This window comes from Sciurus vulgaris, assembly GCF_902686455.1.
Source record: "Sciurus vulgaris genome assembly, chromosome: 4".
NCBI classification, from domain to species: Eukaryota; Metazoa; Chordata; class Mammalia; order Rodentia; family Sciuridae; genus Sciurus; species Sciurus vulgaris.
The window spans coordinates 139,374,916-139,393,308 of record NC_136464.1 but is presented as its reverse complement, the minus strand read 5'-3'; the positions used below and the strand labels follow the sequence as shown (position 1 = coordinate 139,393,308).

General features: G+C 37.6%; 1 protein-coding gene across 2 annotated transcripts in view; it reads left to right on the top strand.

Annotated features, from left to right (window-relative positions):
* VWA8 (von Willebrand factor A domain containing 8) overlaps positions 1–18,393 on the top strand; it is a 718,869-nt gene that overhangs the window by 404,254 nt on the left and 296,222 nt on the right. For both annotated transcript variants that reach the window (XM_079136497.1, XM_079136496.1), the window contains exons 41-42: positions 13,023–13,148; positions 15,116–15,274. In XM_079136497.1, coding sequence (XP_078992623.1) covers positions 13,023–13,148; positions 15,116–15,274 — 285 coding nt within the window. The remainder of the gene's footprint in view (positions 1–13,022; positions 13,149–15,115; positions 15,275–18,393) is intronic.

Sequence of the window (18,393 nt, the reverse complement as noted above, 5' to 3'; positions counted from 1 at the left end):
GTGACAGAAGGACATTTGCAGATGTTCACAGACTGTGAATATGTCACTTAAGTGCCCATTCTGAAAATCATTTTGAATTATGTGCCCTCACACATATATACACAAACATGTAAATATTCCAGTCAATTAAGAGAAGAATCAGGATCTTTTAAGCATGGGAACCTGTGTAAAAGGATCAGCAATGAGCATTAAAAGCAGTTAAACATATAATCGACTCTAAATAGTTGTGATATTAAATAAGTTTAAAAGGAAACATAAATATCAAGACTCATTCTTTTATTTTCCATGCATACAATTTTTTAAAATTCATTTTTATTGTAAACAAATGGGATACATCTTGTTTCTCTGTTTGTACATGAAGAAGAGGCATACCGTTTGTAATCATACATTTACCTAGGGTAATAGTTTTTGATTCATTCTGTTATTTTTTTTTCTTCCTCCCACCCCTCTTTTCCCTCTATACAGTCCCTCCTTCCTCCATTCTTGCCCCCCTCCCACCCCCATTGTGTGTCATCATCCGCTTATTAGCGGTTTTTTGGGATTGGCATATCTCACTTAACATGATATTCTCCAATTTCATCCATTTGCCTGCAAATGCCATAATTTTATTATTTTTTATGGCTGAGTAATATTCCATTGTATATAGATATACCAGAATTTCTTTATCCATTCATCAATCAAAGGGCATCTAGGTTGGTTCCACAGTCTGGCTATTGTGAATTGAGCAGCTATGAACATTGATGTGGCTGTACCTCTGTAGTATGCAGATTTTAAGTCTTTTGGGTATAGGCCGAGGAGTGGGATAGCTGGGTCAAATGGTGGTTCCATTCCAAGTGTTCTAAGGACTCTTCACACTGCTTTCCAGAGTGGCTGCACTAATTTGCAGCCCCACCAGCAATGTATGAGTGTACCCTTTTCCCCACATCCTCGCCAACACCTTTTGTTGCTAGTATTCCTGAAAATCGCCATTCTAATTGGGTTGAGATGGAATCTTATTACTAGAGATGTGGGACATTTTTTCATATGTTTGTTGATTGCTTTAGATCTTCTTCTGTGAAGTGTCTGTTCATATCTTTAGCCCATTTGTTGATTGGATTATTTGTATTCTTGGTGTAGAGTTTTTTGAGTTCTTTATAGATTCTGGAAATTAGTGCTCTATCTGAAGTAGGAATGGCAATGATTTTCTCCCACTCTGTAGGTTCTCTCTTCAAGTTGCTGACAGTTTCCTTCTCTGAGAGAGAGCTTTTTAGTTTAAATCTTCCCAGTTATTGATTCTTGCTTTTATTTCTTGTGCTATAGGAGTCCTATTAAGGAAGTCTAATCCTAAGCCAACATATTGAAGATTTGGATCTACTTTTTCTTCTGTAAGATGAGGGTCTCTGGTCTGATTCCAAGGTTCTTGAACTATTTTGAATTGAGTTTTGTGCAGGGTGAGAGACAGGAGTTTAGTTTCATTCTGTTGCATATAGATTTCCAGTTTTCCCAGCACCATTTGTTGAAGAGGCTATCTTTTCTCCATTGCATATTTTTGGCACCTTTGTCTAGTATGAGAAAATTGTATTTATTTGGGTTTGTGTCCATGTCCTCTATTCTGTACCATTCATCCACCTGTCTATTTTGGTACCAGTACCATGCTGTTTTTGTTACTATTGCTTTGTAGTATAGTTAAAGTTCTGGTATTGAGATACCCCCTGCTTCACTCTTTCTGCTAAGGATTGCTTTAGCTATTCTGGGTTTCTTATTCTTCTAGATGAATTTCATGATTGCTCTGTTTTGGTAAGATACGTCATTGGGATTTTAATTGGAATTGTATTGAATCTGTATAGCACTCTTGGTAGTATGGCCATTTTGACAATATTAGTTCTGTCTATTCAGGAACATGGGATACCTTTCCATCTTCTAAGGTTTTCTTTAATTTCTTTCTTTAGTGTTCTGTAGTTCTCATTGTAGAGCTCTTTCACCTCTTTTGTGAGATTGATTCCCAAGTATTTTATTTTTTTCAAGGTTATTGTGAATGGGGTAGTTTTCCTAATTATTCTTTCCAAAGATTCATCACTTATGTATAAAAATGCATTGGATTTATGAGCATTGATCTTATATCCTTCTACTTTACTGAATTCACTTATGAGTTCTAAAAGTTTTCTGGTGGAATTTCCTGGTTCCTCTAAATATATAATCATGTCATCAGCAAACAGGGATCGTTTGAGTTCTTCTTTTCCTATTCGTATCCCTTTAATTTCCTTGGTCTGTCTAATTGCTCTGGCTAGAGTTTCAAGGACAATGTTGAATAGAAGTGGTGAAAGAGGGCATCCCTGCCTTGTTCCAGATTTAGCGGGAATGCTGTTAGTTTTTCACCATTTAGAATGATATTGGCCAGGGGCTTAGCATAGATGGCCTTTGCAATGTTCAGGAATGTTCCCATTTACCCTATTTTTTCCAGGATTTTGAGAATGAAGGGATGCTGTATTTTATCAAATGCTTTTTCTGCATCTATCAAAATAATCATGTGATTTTTGCCTTTATGTCTGTTGATATGGTGAATTACATTTATTGATTTCCAAATGTTGAACCAACCTTGAATGCCTGGGATAAAACCCACTTGTTCGTGGTGTACTGTCTTTTTAATATATTTTTGTATGCGATTTGCTAAAATGTTGTTGAGAATTTTTGCATTAATGTTCATTAAGGATATTGGTCTGAAATTTTCTTTCCTCGATGTGTCTCTGTCTGGTTTAGGTATCAGGGTGATATTGGCTTCATAGAATGAGTTTGGGAGGGTTCCTTCATCTTCTATTTCATGGAATACTTTGAGAAGTACTGGAATGAGCTCTTCTTTAAAGGTTTTGTAGAACTCGGCTGAGAACCGATCTGGTCCCAGACCTTTCTTTGTTGGTAGGCTTTTGATGACCTCTTCTATTTCATTACTTGAAATTGGTCTATTTAAATTGTATATGTCCTCCTGGTTCAGTTTAGGTAATTCATGTGTCTCTAGAGAGCTGTTGATGTCTTCGAGATTTTCTGTTTTGTTGGAGTATAGATTTTCAAAATAGCTTCTAATTATGTTTTGTATTTCAATCGTGTCTGTTGTGATATTTCTTTGTTCATTCCGAATTTTAGTAATTTGGGTTTTCTCTCTCCTTCTCTTTGTTAGTGTGGCTAAGTATTTATCAATTTTGTTTATTTTTTCAAGGAACCAACTATTTATTTTGTCAGTTTTTTCTATTGTTTCTTTTGTTTCAATTTTGTTGATTTCAGCTCTGAGTTTAACTATTTCCTGTCTTCTACTACTTTTGGTGTTGCTCTGTTCTTTTTCTAGGGCTTTGAGCTGTAGTGTTAGGTTGTTTATTTGTTGATTTTTTTTCTTCTTTTATTGAATGCACTCCATGAAATAATTTTTCCTCTAAGTACTGCTTTCATTGTGTCCCAGAGATTTTGATGTGATGTTTCTTTGTTCTCATTTACCTCTAAGAATTTTTTAATTTCCTTCCTGATGTCATCTGTTATCCATTCATCCTACAATAGCATATTATTTAATCTCCAGGTGTTGGAGTAGTTTCTGTTTTTTACTCTGTCATTTATTTCTAATTTCAATACATTATTATCTGATAGAATACAAAGTAATGTCTCTATCTTCTTATACTTGCTAACATTAGCTTTGTGGCATAAAATATGGTCTATTTTAGAGAAGGATCCATGTGCTGCTGAGAAGAAGGTATATTTGCTCTTTGTTGGATGGTATATTCTATAAATGTCCATTAAGTCTAAGTTATTGATTGTGTTATTGAGATCTATGGTTTCTTTGTTCAATTTTTTGTTAGGAGCATCTGTCCAGTGGTGAGAGAGGTGTGTTAAAATTGCCTAGTATTATTGTGTTGTGGTCTATTTGATTTCTGGAATTGAGAAGGATTTGTTTGACGTATATGGTCAACCACTATTTGGGGCATAGATATTTATGATGGTTATGTCTTGCTGATCTATGCTTCCCTTAGCAGTATGAAATGTCCTTCTTTATCCCTTCTGACTAACTTTGGCTTGAAGTCCACATTATCTGATATGAGGATGGATACTCCAGCTTTTTTGCTGTGTCCATGTGCATGATGTTTTTTCCCATCCTTTCACCTTTAGTCTGTGGATATCTCTTTCTATGAGAGGAGTCTCTTGCAGGCAGCATATTGTTGGATCTTTCTTTTTAATCCAATCTGCCAGTCTGTGTCTTTTGATTGATGAGTTCAGGCCATTAACATTCAGGGTTATTCTTGAGATATGATTTGTATTCCTGGTCATTTGGTTCTTTTTTTTTTTTTTTTTTTTTTGACACGACTTGATTTCTCCTTTATTTGGCTGTTCCTTTAGGGTAGGTCCTCCCTTTGCTGATTCACATCATTGTTTTTCATCTCTTCCTCATGGAATATTTTGCTAAGAAATTTCTGTAATGCTGGCTTTCTTTTTGTAAATTCTTTTAGCTTTTGTTTATCATGGAAGGATTTTATTTTGTTGTCAAATCCGAAGGTAAGTTTTACTGGGTATAAGATTCTTGGTTGGCATCCGTTTTCTTTCAAGAGCTTGAAAAATGTTGCTCTAGGCTCTTCTAGCTTTTAGGTTCTGGATTGAAAAATCTGCTGATATGCCTTATTGGTTTCTCCCTGAATGTAATTTGATTTTTTTTTCTCTTGCAGCCTTTAAAATTCTGTCTTTATTTTGTATGTTAAGTATTTTCATTATAATGTGCCTTGGTGTGGCACCACACGTTGTAATTTTGTGTATTTGGAGTTCTATAAGCCTCTTGTACTTGATTTTACATTTCATTCTTCAGATTTGGGAAATTTTCTGATATTATTTCATTGAATAGATTATTCATTCCTTTGGTTTGTTTCTCTAAGCCTTCCTCAATCCCAATAATTCTTAAATTTGGCCTTTTCATGATATCCCATAATTCTTGTAGATTCTGTTCATGATTTCTTACCATCTTCTCTGTTTGGTCAACTTTGTTTTCAAGATTAAATATTTTGTCCTCAATGTCTGAGGTTCTGTCTTCCAGGTGTTCTATCCTATTGGTTATGCTTTCTATGGAGTTTTAAATTTGTTTTATTGTTTCCTTCATTTCAAGGATTTCTGTTTGGTTTTATTTCAATGTCTCTAACTCTTTATTGAAATGATCTTTTGCTTCCTTTATTTGGTCTTTTAACTATCGATTGATGTGATCATTTAATGCCTGCATTTGCTCTTTCATCTCCTCGTTTGCCTCGCTGATCCTTTTAATTATGTACATTCTGAACTCCCTTTGTGACATTTCTTCTGCCATGCTGTCATTGGATTTTATTGCTATACCATCTAGGTTTGTTTGGGACATTTTCTTCCCTTGTTTTCTCATATTGTTCAGGTATCTACCCCTCTAGTAGTGAAACTCCAGGATATTGCAGAATTCCTCTATTGACTAATATTGTTTCTATAAATTTCCAATAACTCACTTCTTAACCTTCAGTAGCCTGAAGTCTTGGAGGAACTTGATAATGCGGTGCTCCACTAGGATGCTGCCCCTCTAGGGATGGTGGCCTTCAGGTGGGGTATATTTCCTGTCAGTGGGCAGAGGCACCCCCACTTGTTGACTGATGGTCAGTCAAAGGGGGCCTAGATTGCAGACTGGGGCATGTCTGATCTGGGTTGTGTCTCTGGTTCTACTGCCCCGGTCGGAAAGCCTCGCCCAGTGGGGAAGACTTACCCGGTGGGGAAGTTTCGCTGGCAGCTCTCCTCCGAGAAGTTCCCTTCGGTCCAGAACTACCACCTGGACTGGGAAGCCCTCCTCTGTGATGTTCCCAGGGGTCCTGACCTACCACCTGGGCTGGGAAGCCTGGCCCTACGAGGGATTCCCTTGCTGAGCAGCCCTCCTCTGCTATGTTCCCTGGGCACCGGAGCTACTGCCTGGGACTTGGACCCTTTCTCTGCTTTGAAGCCTCTCGCTGCGCGGCCCTCCTCTGCAATGCTCCTGGTTGAGTGGGCACTCAGCTCTAGCAGGGGAATCTCACTGGACCATTCTACTCCACGACGTTCCCTTTGTTTAGGGACTACTGCCCCATCTGGGGAGCCTGACCAGTGGGAGAGATTCACCCAGTGGCTCTGAGTTGGTCTCAAGTCTCTCAATACCTCCTCTTCTTGACTCCTTGGTCTTGTCAAAGGTCCTCTAGCCTCCTGTAGGTGTCTCCGGAAGGGAGCTGCCCTTCCAATGATGATGGCCACACCCTCAGGAATAATTCAAAATGCCTGCACCAGCCTATAAAGAAGCCTCTGGCTAGCTCTGCAATTCAGGAGGGCTGGCTTGTCTTCCAGCTTGCTCCGCAATGGCGACAGACCTCGGCATGGTGGTCAGGTGGGGTTACTCAGTGATGGTATCTGTCTTCGGCCTGGTGGTTGGGTGGGTTGGCTGCCCACCACCTAGCTCTGCAAGGCAGGTGGGTTGGGTGCCCACCTGCTACCTCTGAGATGCAGGCAGCCTGACTCAACCACCAGCTCGCTCTGCGACTGCAACCAACCAGTGATGGCGCCGTCCTGGGTGCAGGGATCAGGCAGGGTTGCTCAGTAATGGCATCTGTCTTTGGCCTGGTGGCTGGGCGGGTTGGCTGCCCGCCTGCTGCCTCCGAGATGCAGGCGGCCTGACTCATCCACCAGCTCACTCTGTGCTCAAGACTTATTCTTGCTAAAAATATACAATATGAAGAACCAGGAAAATAAACAGTGCCTAAAGTCCTATGTTATTCTAAGATTTAAATAAAAATAAATACTTTTGGTTAATTTTCTTGGTTTTGGTTAATTGAGTTAGTATAGAGGAAGATTAGAAGTAAAAAATGTGATACTTACACATTACATATGGAAAAAGTAAATTTTTTCATTCTTTAAAATGATTATAGAAGTATTAATTTAATCTGACTTTTTAAAGTACAATCATGTCAGTAGTTTTTCTTGCTGCAATTTCTTGCAAATTCTATGTTATATAAAATTCCTCTCATTTCTGTGAGAGGAGGGGTCTGCAAGAGGGCAAAGGGGGGAGTAGGGAGGCCAGAGGGAGTCTGTGTGGTGGTCCAGGTGGGAATTAATGCAGCCACATGAAGGATGGATGTGCAAATGGCAGAGAGGGTCAGATACTGCCAGAAAGAGAGAGGATTTACCAGTGAATTGGGTGGGTGAGACAGGAATCAAGATGTTGCCTAGGTATATGGGTTGAACAACTGAAATAGTGGGTTGCCTTTTGCTGAGGTTGAATTTGTGGTTTTGAACTTGTTAAGTTTAAGATTTCATGTGTGTGATTCCCGGATCCTTTGAGGCACAACACATGTAGTTCTTGAAGAACTGAAGTTGTTTTTCTTCATAAAACTGAATGTAAAATGATAGTAATCTGTCATCCAAGTAATTATTTAGAACCACATTTGTGTCTAAGTATACAAATTCTTCTGTTAATACATGAATCCCCATTTTCCATTACAATGAGGTACTACTTTAAGAAAAAAAAGGAATTCCTTGCAATAGGAAGATACATATTTTCTCTCTTCTTGGCAATATTCTTTCACTATTTTGAATGCAACAGATATTTAGTTAGATATTTTAAACTGTTATGTCAAAATAGTTAGAACCAGAAAGTAAAATTTATTTCCACCAATCAGTAATTTGTTATTTAATGAGTATCGTAAAAACGAGTTTCTTAATATAGCAGACATTTTTGTTCAGATGGTTGGTTAAACGTGGGGGAAAAGTTAAAATAATGGGTGTTCCCAGTTACCCTCATTCATTTACCATTACTTATTCACCCAACAAATAGTTATGATCTTCTCCGTGCTTTAGTCTACATAATACTTCTACTTTCTCTTCTGAAGAAGTAATAGAAAACTGTCATAATTGTAGAGTTTATAGATGGAGTAAGTTTTGCTTAACCACAACCCAAATAGGTGAAAACTTCAGATTAATCAGAATGTTTTCAATGCTGAAATCACAAGACAGTATCACAGACCACAAGATAATTGGTTTTGGTCAATTTTATTCATTCTAATGTCCTCCATGCTACAAATGTGTGTGTGTGTGTGTGTGTGTGTGTGTGTGTGTACGCGCACGTGTGTGTGTTCACTTTCTAGCTAACCAAGAGTTCCCAGAAAATGCATTAACCAGAATACATCATTCTCTGTGCATTTCAGTTAGTCAGAGTGGTCTGTATGTGAAAGTAATAATACTATATATTTTTTTAGAAGGACCATAAGTTAGACTTTTAGTAGCACAACCTAGTTTTATATATAATAAGTTATTGTTAGTATGAATTTATTACATAATACAAAGCAGATGGACATGTTTACAAAGATAACTTTGCTTTATTCCCTAGGACTATATAATAAAAAAAAAAAAAAAAGTAAAAGTATGTATTTAAATACACTGTGATCTAAAAAGAACAAATTTAAAAATACTAAAAAATAGAGTATTTACTATTTCTAGAAGTATTTCAGTGAATACAATAAAATACAGAAGACTTTTCATACACATTCAAAATAATAAATACTTCCATTCAGCCTTCAACAACTTTTAAAGAACTCCCCCTTTAGCCCATGGTCCCCAGTGGCATCCATTCTGACAGGTTTCTTCCTGTTTTGAGTTTCCAAGTCTTGGTGGATGGACTAGAGAATAAAAAATAAAAAGTTTCCCCTAATTTATCTGCAAATTTTATGTTTTAGAACTAAAGAACAGTGCTACTATTATAAAAATATTTTTGTGCTCACTAACTCTGGATCAAAAGGCTAAGACATGCTTTCTCAAAAACAAAAGCTACTTATTCATGATCCTGAAAGTGTGAGAAGCATGACCAAAAGTAATTAATTTGTTGCAAATAAATATTAAAATAAAGAGAGTATACTGCATACCCATTGGAATGGTTAAAAAAAATTAAAGCTATCAGCATCAATTTTTGGTGAGAATATAAACAAATGCAACCCTCATACACTAGTCATGTGAATGTAAATTAGACAAACTACCTTGGAAAACTGATTAGTGATATCTACTAAAGGTTAGTCTTATGACTCAAGAGCTTTTACCCAACAGAAATGCTTACATATCTTTTTTTTTTTTTTATTTTTTACCTTTTATTTCTCATATTTTCTTTTTAAAATATTTTTAGTTGTAGGTGGACACAATACCTTTATTTGATTTATTTATACACGGTGCTGCGGATCGAACCCCGTGCCTCACACATGCTAGGTGAGCACTCCACCACTGAGCCACAGCCCCAGCCCAGATTTCTCATACTTTCTTTTTTTTTTTTTTCTTTTTAATGCTTACATATCTTATCTAGAAAACACATTCAAGAACATTTATGGTTGCATTATTCATAATAGTCCCTAAATGAATACAGCAGGATTGTAGATGGAATTGTAGTTATAATAATTTGTGCAAGTCATATAATACAATACTGTTAGACCTGTGAGAAAGAATAAAGTACTACATACAATATAGCTAACCCTTACAGGGATATTGTTGAGCCAAAGAAGCCAGAGATAAGAATATATGTTGTTTGATTTCATTTTTATAAAGTTCAAAATCAGAGAAATCTAATCAATGCTATTAGTGGTCAGAATAGGTATTACCTTTACAGAGGGAGAGTAAAATCCAAAACAGGGCCATGGGAGGCTTCAGAGGTATAGGTGGTGAAATGGCATTTTCACAGCCTAACAGTTCATTAAGATCTGCACTTAACATTTCTGTACTTTATTATAAGCATATTATACATGAATTTGAAAAGTTGACAGAAGAAGGGAAAGGGGAATAGGAAGGTGGAGGGAGGGAAGAAGGAAGGAAGGGAAGGAGGGTGGGCGGGAGGGACAAGAATAGGTAGCAGATTTATTGGAAAAAGCATATCCCTCACTTTCACTTGCACTTCAAAACTATAATATTCTAAGAGGAAAATATTTTAAATTCAGTAACCCCTTTACCAAGGACAGTAATAGGAACATGTGCCCTAAACAGGAACCCCTCTGTCATTTTTACAAAGCATTATTAGCATGAATATCAAAAGAATTCCACAGTGCTGTTGAACTATTACATAAACTCCGCTGGGTGATCGTTCTGTTTCTCTTCATCACTCTGCCACTTCCCTCAGCATCCCAGATCCATGTCACCTATAATTCCCTTTTTGTGTTATGAATCTCCTACTGCAGCTTCTGGACTCATGCTGGTCAGGAACTGAAATCACTAAGTCAGGACTTTGCAAACCTCACACGAGGAGTTAAAATTTGTTTGCTTTGGGTCTTGAAGAAATGCTTCATAATAAATTAACCTTGAACACTAAGGACTAGAGCTAACCAACAGAACTTCTTTCTCACAAATGTACTAAAGAAAATTAATAAAAACTTCTTGTGACAAATGATAAATCCCCTAGTAGGTTATTCACATGCAAGAATATCTAAAATAAGAAACTACTTCAGATCACCTTATTACAGTAGGTTTTATATAAATATATTTGAGAGATTTTTTTTAGGACTGAATAGTATTGTCTGGATGTACCAACAGTTTAATTTATCCATTCATCTATTGAAAGACATAGTTGCTTCCAAATTTTGGCAGTTATGCATAAAATTGCCATAAATGTCATGGGCAGATTTTTATGTAGACATAAGTTTTCAACTCCTTTGTGTAAACATTAAGGCATGCAATTGGTGGATGTGTGGTATGAGTATGTTTAGTTTTGTAAGAAGCTGCAGAACCTTCTTCCCATGTGGCAGCACCATTTTACATTCCCATGCACAGTGAGAGTTCCTGTGGCTCCACATCCTTAACATTTGGTGTTGTCAGAGTTTGGGGTTCTGTTCATTCTAATAGGTTCATTCTAATAGGTCTCATACTTGTTTTAATTTGCAGTTCCCTAATAACATATGATGTTTAAGATCTTTTCATATGCACATTTGCCATCAACCTGTTTTTGTTTTTTGGGTAAGGTAATGAGAATGAACCCAGGGGCAATTAGCCTGAGCCACATCCCCAGCCCTTTTTTAATATGTTTTATTTAAGACAGGGTCTCATTAAGTTGCTTAGGGCCTCACAAAATTGTTGAGCCTGGTTTTGAACTCAAGTATCTCTTACTTCAGCTCCCAAGCCGCTGGGATTACAGGCAGGCGCCACCACGGCTGGTCAGTGTACCTGTTTGAATGAAGTGCTTTCTCAAGTTTTTGCCCATTTTTTAATCTTCTTCTTTACTGTTGAGTTTTAAGAGGTTTTTGGATACTAATCCTTTATTAAAATTACCATATTTGAATGCAGATGTATTAATGTAAACATGAGGTAAAGAAAGGGAAACTCCTAGGTCACCAGCATAAGATTTTAATTTTGGTGGGCAGTTCCTAGAACCACTGTACCAAGTATATCTTGGAAGTGTGTCTTTCCCAGATGCATATCCTTGACAAGAACCCCATGATCTCACATGGAAAGGGGGCATAATTGGAGCAAAGCAGCTGTCACGTAAAACTTGACAGAGTTACATGTGGCAGGAGGAATGCGTAAGCATAGGCTTCCAGAATCCTTTCCACTATTTCAGTAATCAGACAGACAAACTTGATCACACAGTGCCATCCTTCTCAGACTCCCTCCCCATACCAAAAATTGGGACTTAACTCCTATCTCCTTTTTCTTTTCATTCCTGGAATCAGGAGTTGATAATCCCTCAGACTTCCAGGATAATTTATGCTTAGGAACACCATTGTAGATGACCATTATTTAGGTACCTTTCAATGCTAACATTCTGTGACTCTTTGGAGGGACCAAGCTGCAGAGCTCAGGCTTTTTATGCCTCTCATAAATGAAGACAGACTCCCACAGAGTTGTCAAATGGAAAAATAAACAGTTAACAAAGTAAAAAAAAACATGGTTGCAGTGGTCAACTGCCATCAAAGTGGCATGGAAGTTGAATTCTTGAACTGAGATTAAGAGCAATATGGGATTAGTATCAGAATAAAATTATAACATGTTTGGTAACAAATGCACCACTGTTAATCATTAAACATTGCTTTCTAAGTTCCATAAATATGTTGACAAGGCAATGACCTTGAACACTTCCTTCCCAATCCTCCTAGCCATTACATGGTTTTCTTAACCAGTGATAATTTCACTGTTGCAAAGGCTACCCATTAAGTAATTTTTATGTTTTTTTATATGCAGATTGTAATTAAATAAGTTTAAACCCCATCATCTTACCATAGAGGAAATATAAAATACTGAAATTCTAACTATAATTACCTTTCCTCTCATATTTTGGTGTTTCTATAAATGAAATACATCCTATAATCTTGTTTATATGCATAAAAATATTTTAACTATTCTTCTTTCTTCTTATGGTAAATATAGACATGGGCTGTAATAAACATATGCCTTTAATGGGGTATTATAGTTCTTTATCATTTAACTATCCTCTAAGTCCACCTGATCTACTTGTAAGAGTGTTGGCAAAATATGTGAAAATACCTTAGAATAATAATTCAAAAAATTTCAGAATATGGAATATCAGAGACGTGTGGGGTACAAAATGTTCACATACTATTGTTTCCAGCTGTTTCCATTTGCACACTAAGACATGGAGAACTTGAGTAGCAAATTTCTTTCTTTTTTTTTTCTGGGCTTCCTGACAATATTAACAAGTTTAAGCTGATTATTTTGATATCTAATAAATGTTCTAGAAGCACAAAGAGACAGAAAATCCATAGGAAATGCATCACCATTACCTTTCCAGATACTGAACTTTCTCCAGGGATTCATTTTCATACTGTCTTTGTGTTCATATGCCCTTCAAGTGTTCCATGTGTTAAAACAATTAAAACTGACAAAATCCACATAAATGGCATTTCTTTGTTAGCAGAGCAGAAACCAGTCCACTTCTGCAATTGTGTTTGTGCAGAACCATCACATTTGAAAAGTTCCCTGGTGTTTTTCCTGTTATTCATGCAGAATATGTGTCAAAGACCCTGCACAACTAATTAAAATAAAGATTTATGTGTATGTGTGTGTCCCAGGCTAAAGGTAAAGAAAGGCAGTGGCTAAGACACCAAGCTACTGGGGAACTAGATGATGCCAAGATCATTGATGGGCTGACTGGAGAAAAAGCCATCTATAAACGTCGGGGTGAGCTGGAGCCACAAGTAAGTATTGGAGGAATAGTAACTTCAGATTTGCATAGTTTGGCCTTATTTCTAGTAACCCACTTTCTTGAGTTGTGTCAAAACATCATAAACCCTGAATGTGGCAACTAAGGAAATCATATACATAAAAAATAACAAAACATAAATATTATACTATTTATTGTACATGTTAAGTTCTCAGCAAGAAACACAGGGCACACTCAGACTGGGTAATTTAAGTAGCAATAAATACAGAGAGTATTTACAAAGATAGGGGTGGATTTAGGAAAGCCAAAAGATTCACTTGGTAACCCAGGCTGACACAGCAGGGATCTAACTCTGCTCTGAGGTCTAACAGAGGAGGAGAGCTGTTTGGGAACCTGGAGAAGGTACTTCATGGAGTTGTGACCTTCAGTAGGTAGAGCTCATCTTTGGGCAACAGAAGAGAAAAAGCTAAAGGAACCGACACCCGAGCCTCATTCAGATCTGCTATTGCCTTCCATTGGCAGAACCCTCTGGAAGCCAATAGCCAAAAGAGACCCACTCCTGGGACACAGAGCAGGTGCCCTGGAAGGCAAACTGAGGACCCCTATTGTCTCTGAATCCTAGAGTATTCCTCAAGTGATAGCAAGAGAGCCATCTTGGTGGGTTTCTACTGTTCTGTACCTTTAAAGATCTGTGTCCATCATGTGATTTAAGAAAATTTTAGGAAATAAGGAATTCTCCCTTAACTCTAATTGTATTAAGTAAAGTTCTAGTTAGCCATAGTTTTGAAAATTTTGCCATATAAAGGCAACAGAGCGAAATTTTGAGTGTCTTGCTTTCCTATGACCCTAAGTAAAAGAATTGCCAAGTTCCCACTGAGAACTCTGGGGGAGCAGTGCCTGGAGAGGGTGGGGAAAGTCAGTCGACTTAAGTGTTTTCTCAGACAGGATCCAGTGGTAGTTTGGGGAATTCTTATTTCTGTGTCATTAGGATGAGTCAACAACTATGTTCTTTACTGACCCACTGTGGTAAAAAAAAAAAAAAAAAATGTGTTTGGATGCATCTGAATTTGTGAGTAGTCATGAAAACATGTGTGGCAGTATTGCTCATTTGGACAGATTCAAAGTTTTAAAGAAATATACTGAATTAGCTCCAAATCATTATCCTCTAATACCCACCACATTTTTTAAAATTATTGGTTCTGCCATTAGTGTTCATGCATGTTGGAAAGTTTATAATAACAAAATAATCTGGAATTTTTCTTTATTATTTTTAGTAAAACTGACAAATAAGCTTTTTAAAAATTCTCCACATTGGCAGGTAGGGGTCCAAAATCAAACTGAATCTCTTAAGTCTCACATTTAATTAATAGTTCCTTCTAGACATCAGCTTAATTCTACTTTCCTACTTTAAAATGCCAAGAAAATTTTAAAGAGCGGTAGTTCACTAACTTCAAGGAAATTTGAAAACTCACTAAATATGAAAGACCTTTAAAGAATATTTTCCTTAGGTTCTTTGCCAGACCAAGGCTCACATAACCTTGTTTTAAAAATCTAACATTTCTTGCAGCCTACGTGGGAAATGGTTTTCAAGTGACTATATAGCAGGTACAAGTAAAATTGATGTGGGCTTCCCTCCAAAATAACAGACACTTGCTAGAATTACTGACTTTGAGGCATGGAGTAAAAATGACATGCTGGGGTTCGTGTCTTTCCAGAATATTTTAAGGCACCAGTCTTCATAAGGCAACTTTATTAGACTAGATTGGGCCTTGCAAGCTCTCTATTCCAAAGGAAAATCTTTTTCATATGGTCCTAACTACCATATGCAATTCCATTTACTGAAATACAATTCACCAGCCCAGTCAACCTTATACAGGGCTGAGACTGCAGCTGATCTGCCCACATCACGACTGGCACCCTGGGATTTGTGTGAGCTCCTCAGGACTGCAGCCATTGATGACACTGTAATTCACAAGCTCTTTCTGTCATTCCTTCCCTCAGCTGGGTAGCCCACAACAGAAACCTAAGCGTCTGCGCCTGGTGGTAGATGTGTCTGGCAGCATGTATCGCTTCAATGGGGTGGACGGCCGGCTTGAGCGCTCAATGGAGGCTGTGTGTATGGTCATGGAAGCTTTTGAGAACTATGAAGAGAAGTTCAAGGTAATGGCATGATCTAAGGATGATGAGAGGCATCCTTGATCACATCTGCCCAGGATAAGTTATGGCGTGATGATAGGTAGACAGAGACTTCACTCAGAGCAGACAGAAATCTCCATCTTCTTACCAGCTCATTTGCCAGAGCAGAGAAAGTGAGACATTTGTTTCATCTGCTCTAATCATATCATAACTTAAAGGACTGATTCCTTCTGAAGAAACTACACCATTGTGTGACATTAACCATAATGTTCAGAAAAAAGAACAGCCACTTAGAAGCACCAGAGTCTCTTGCCATGTAACACTCACACCCACCCACCATTGCCCCATCACCAGGCAGACAGCCTTCCAAGGTTTGAGCTCACTCTGAGGGCGAGCTGTTCTCAGCATCACTGTCCTTTTCCACATGGGCAGTGATTCTACAGAAATGAATGTCTCCCCAGCTGACAATGAAGATGACCACCCTGGCAGAAAAGCAGCCTCCCATTTAAGCTATTTATTTTTTGCTCTTGTTAGTTTGCTGCATACCCTCCATTTCAGAGGTCTGAGAGTGGAGAAGGGATTCCCCCACACTGCTGTGTTACTACCTGAAAGAAGCCTACTTGTCTGCTCTTAATCAACCACAGAGAGCACCTACTCCTCTGGCCCTTTCAGAGCAAATAGCCTTGTGTTACCATAGTTATCACATGCGGTGTAAATATGATCAAAATGTTCAGTGGAGAGAAATGGTATATGTGTAGACATGTAAAGGACACAGAGTCTATCCACAGATATTGTAGATCTTATTCTGGGTCAAATATGTCCTAGGAAACAGGAAGTATTAGTTTGTGCACTGTTTAGCTTGACATCCTACCTGCACTTTGGTCTTTACCCTGTGTTATGCCTCATACAGCAAGAACAGATGGGTGAAACCCATCACTTCATTTGCATATATTAAGTGTACTGCCCACTTAATCTCCCAGGGTCCCTTATATGAATGAAGTTCTACAAAAGAAAGTCATTTTAGGTTTGATTGTTGGGGAAAGGACAGCTTTAGACAGTGAATGCTGTGGGTTGCTAGGTTTTGCACAAGTACAGAATACTAATACAAATATACGTGGACTTTTACCATGAGGAGTAGCTCCATTTTCCTTGAAGAACTGGAATGTGTATCCCCTTGTGAATACTGAAAAACATGGAACTGTTCAAGATTCTCTCTCTGTCATAGTTGCCAGGAAGCTTAGAGCCAAAGTCAAAGACCAGCTATGACAACTGTATTTTGTCTTATGTCTTAAAGATTTATATTTAACTTTTACTTTCTCTTGACCCTCCCTCACCTCAGATGTAAATTTGTCTTCATTTTTTAAAAAATATATTACTTTTCATTCATGTTTTGTAGGTCAAAGGAAAATATAAAAAATATTAATTTAAAAATATTTCATATTCTTTCTAGTATATAGTAGAGTTTGATTTCCTAAATTGCTTGAACCATAGATGGCCAATGGGTGACTAAAAATTCACTTTATTAGCATACATAGCTGTGTCTCACCTAATGTTTAAAAACCTATGGATTTTAACTTGCCTCAACATCCCCACTATTTCCAGAGCTCCTGACATACCTTCCCTACACATTGTCACATTGGAGACTTTGTGCCATCTTCCTACCACCCCTACCACATATCTGAGATTTGAGTAACCACAGGCTACCCAGTCTCTGCCAAGCCTCCTCAGGCCTCCTCTGTAGAGGAAAGGAAGGATATGGGCTGGAACTACTTATGTTCTGTAAGAGCTTTATGTAATTGAATGTCTGGGAGTTTAAGCAAGGGGGACATAGTATAAAATGTAAAATGGACAAAACGAGAGTGAAGAAGTAAGTCTCTGTCCACCCCTCTTAGTTCCAAAATTCCCTTTCTGATGATGACCACTATTAGTGGGTTTTTGGTCTCTTCTCAGAGATATTCAATGATATGCATCACATGGTTCCATTCCATGTCCTCCATTCCATGTCTGTACTTTCATTTTCTCATTTACAAAGAGGTATAAGAACTAGGAGTAACTAATTTACTCAGAAAATATAAAATGAAGTATGAACCAATGACAGCTGGAAGAGCTCCTAGTGAAAATTTTATATTCTTCAGACCAGGATGGCATCAAATGTCTCTTCTTTAGGAATTCAGTATTGTGACCTGAGACTCCCCACCCTCAGTTCCAGATGGTTCTTAATGTCTTCCTGCAGTTATCCTTCAGCAGTAAAGTGTATTTGTTTTGAAACTTTCAGAAGCCTCTGGCCTGGTTTGGTGATCTAAAGTCTTCTGTCTCTCTTGGCATCTGCTGTTTTCTTTGCATTGGTCTCAGCTGGCTGAGCTGTGGGTCATTACTCTCAAACTTCAGTGGCCTCATTTGGAGTCTCTCTCCATGTTTTACTCTACATTAGCATGACCCATGCAAAACCACAGTGACCCTGGTGCCAAAATTACTGAATAGGAAAGATAATTTAGTGGCAGGACACATTTCCAAAGCATTTGGAGTTTTTAAAAGTTTTTCATAATTGTTCTACCAACAGAATTTGGTCATTCCCAGGAATGGGTTCATAGTAGGTCATCTAAGACAAGAGCAACATTATTTGCTTATAATCAGCATAATTTTTAATGTTCTTAGAACTCTTAAAGGCTACAGTGAAAGGTGTTTATAGTGAAATTAATGCTTATATGAACCATTTTATTTTACTCAAGTTATTTCTTTTTCCTTTATCTTCATTTTTAATGGTTCCTCATGATTTCCCCCAAGCCCCTGAGGATATACTCACTATAATATTACAGTACACCTCATTTTCAGAATTCTTCATGGCAATTTTTTTCTTCAAAGGATGCAATAACACCAAATGTTTGGGGAGTACTTCTCACTGAAGCACTTTAATAGTGCCACCAAAAAACAGATTTATTCAGATATAAGGAAATTGGTCTCGAAAAAAAAAAAGAAAGAAAGAAATTGGCTTTGAAAAATTTTTAAAAGACCTCATATTTATTGTTTCTATGAAGGAATGTAAACCATAGTCTAAGGCAGTGATTTTCTAACAGTATAACAAGGAACCCTTAAAGGGGGCCAAGAGGAGTGGGCTGCACTTTCACCCCATCCCCAGTACAACT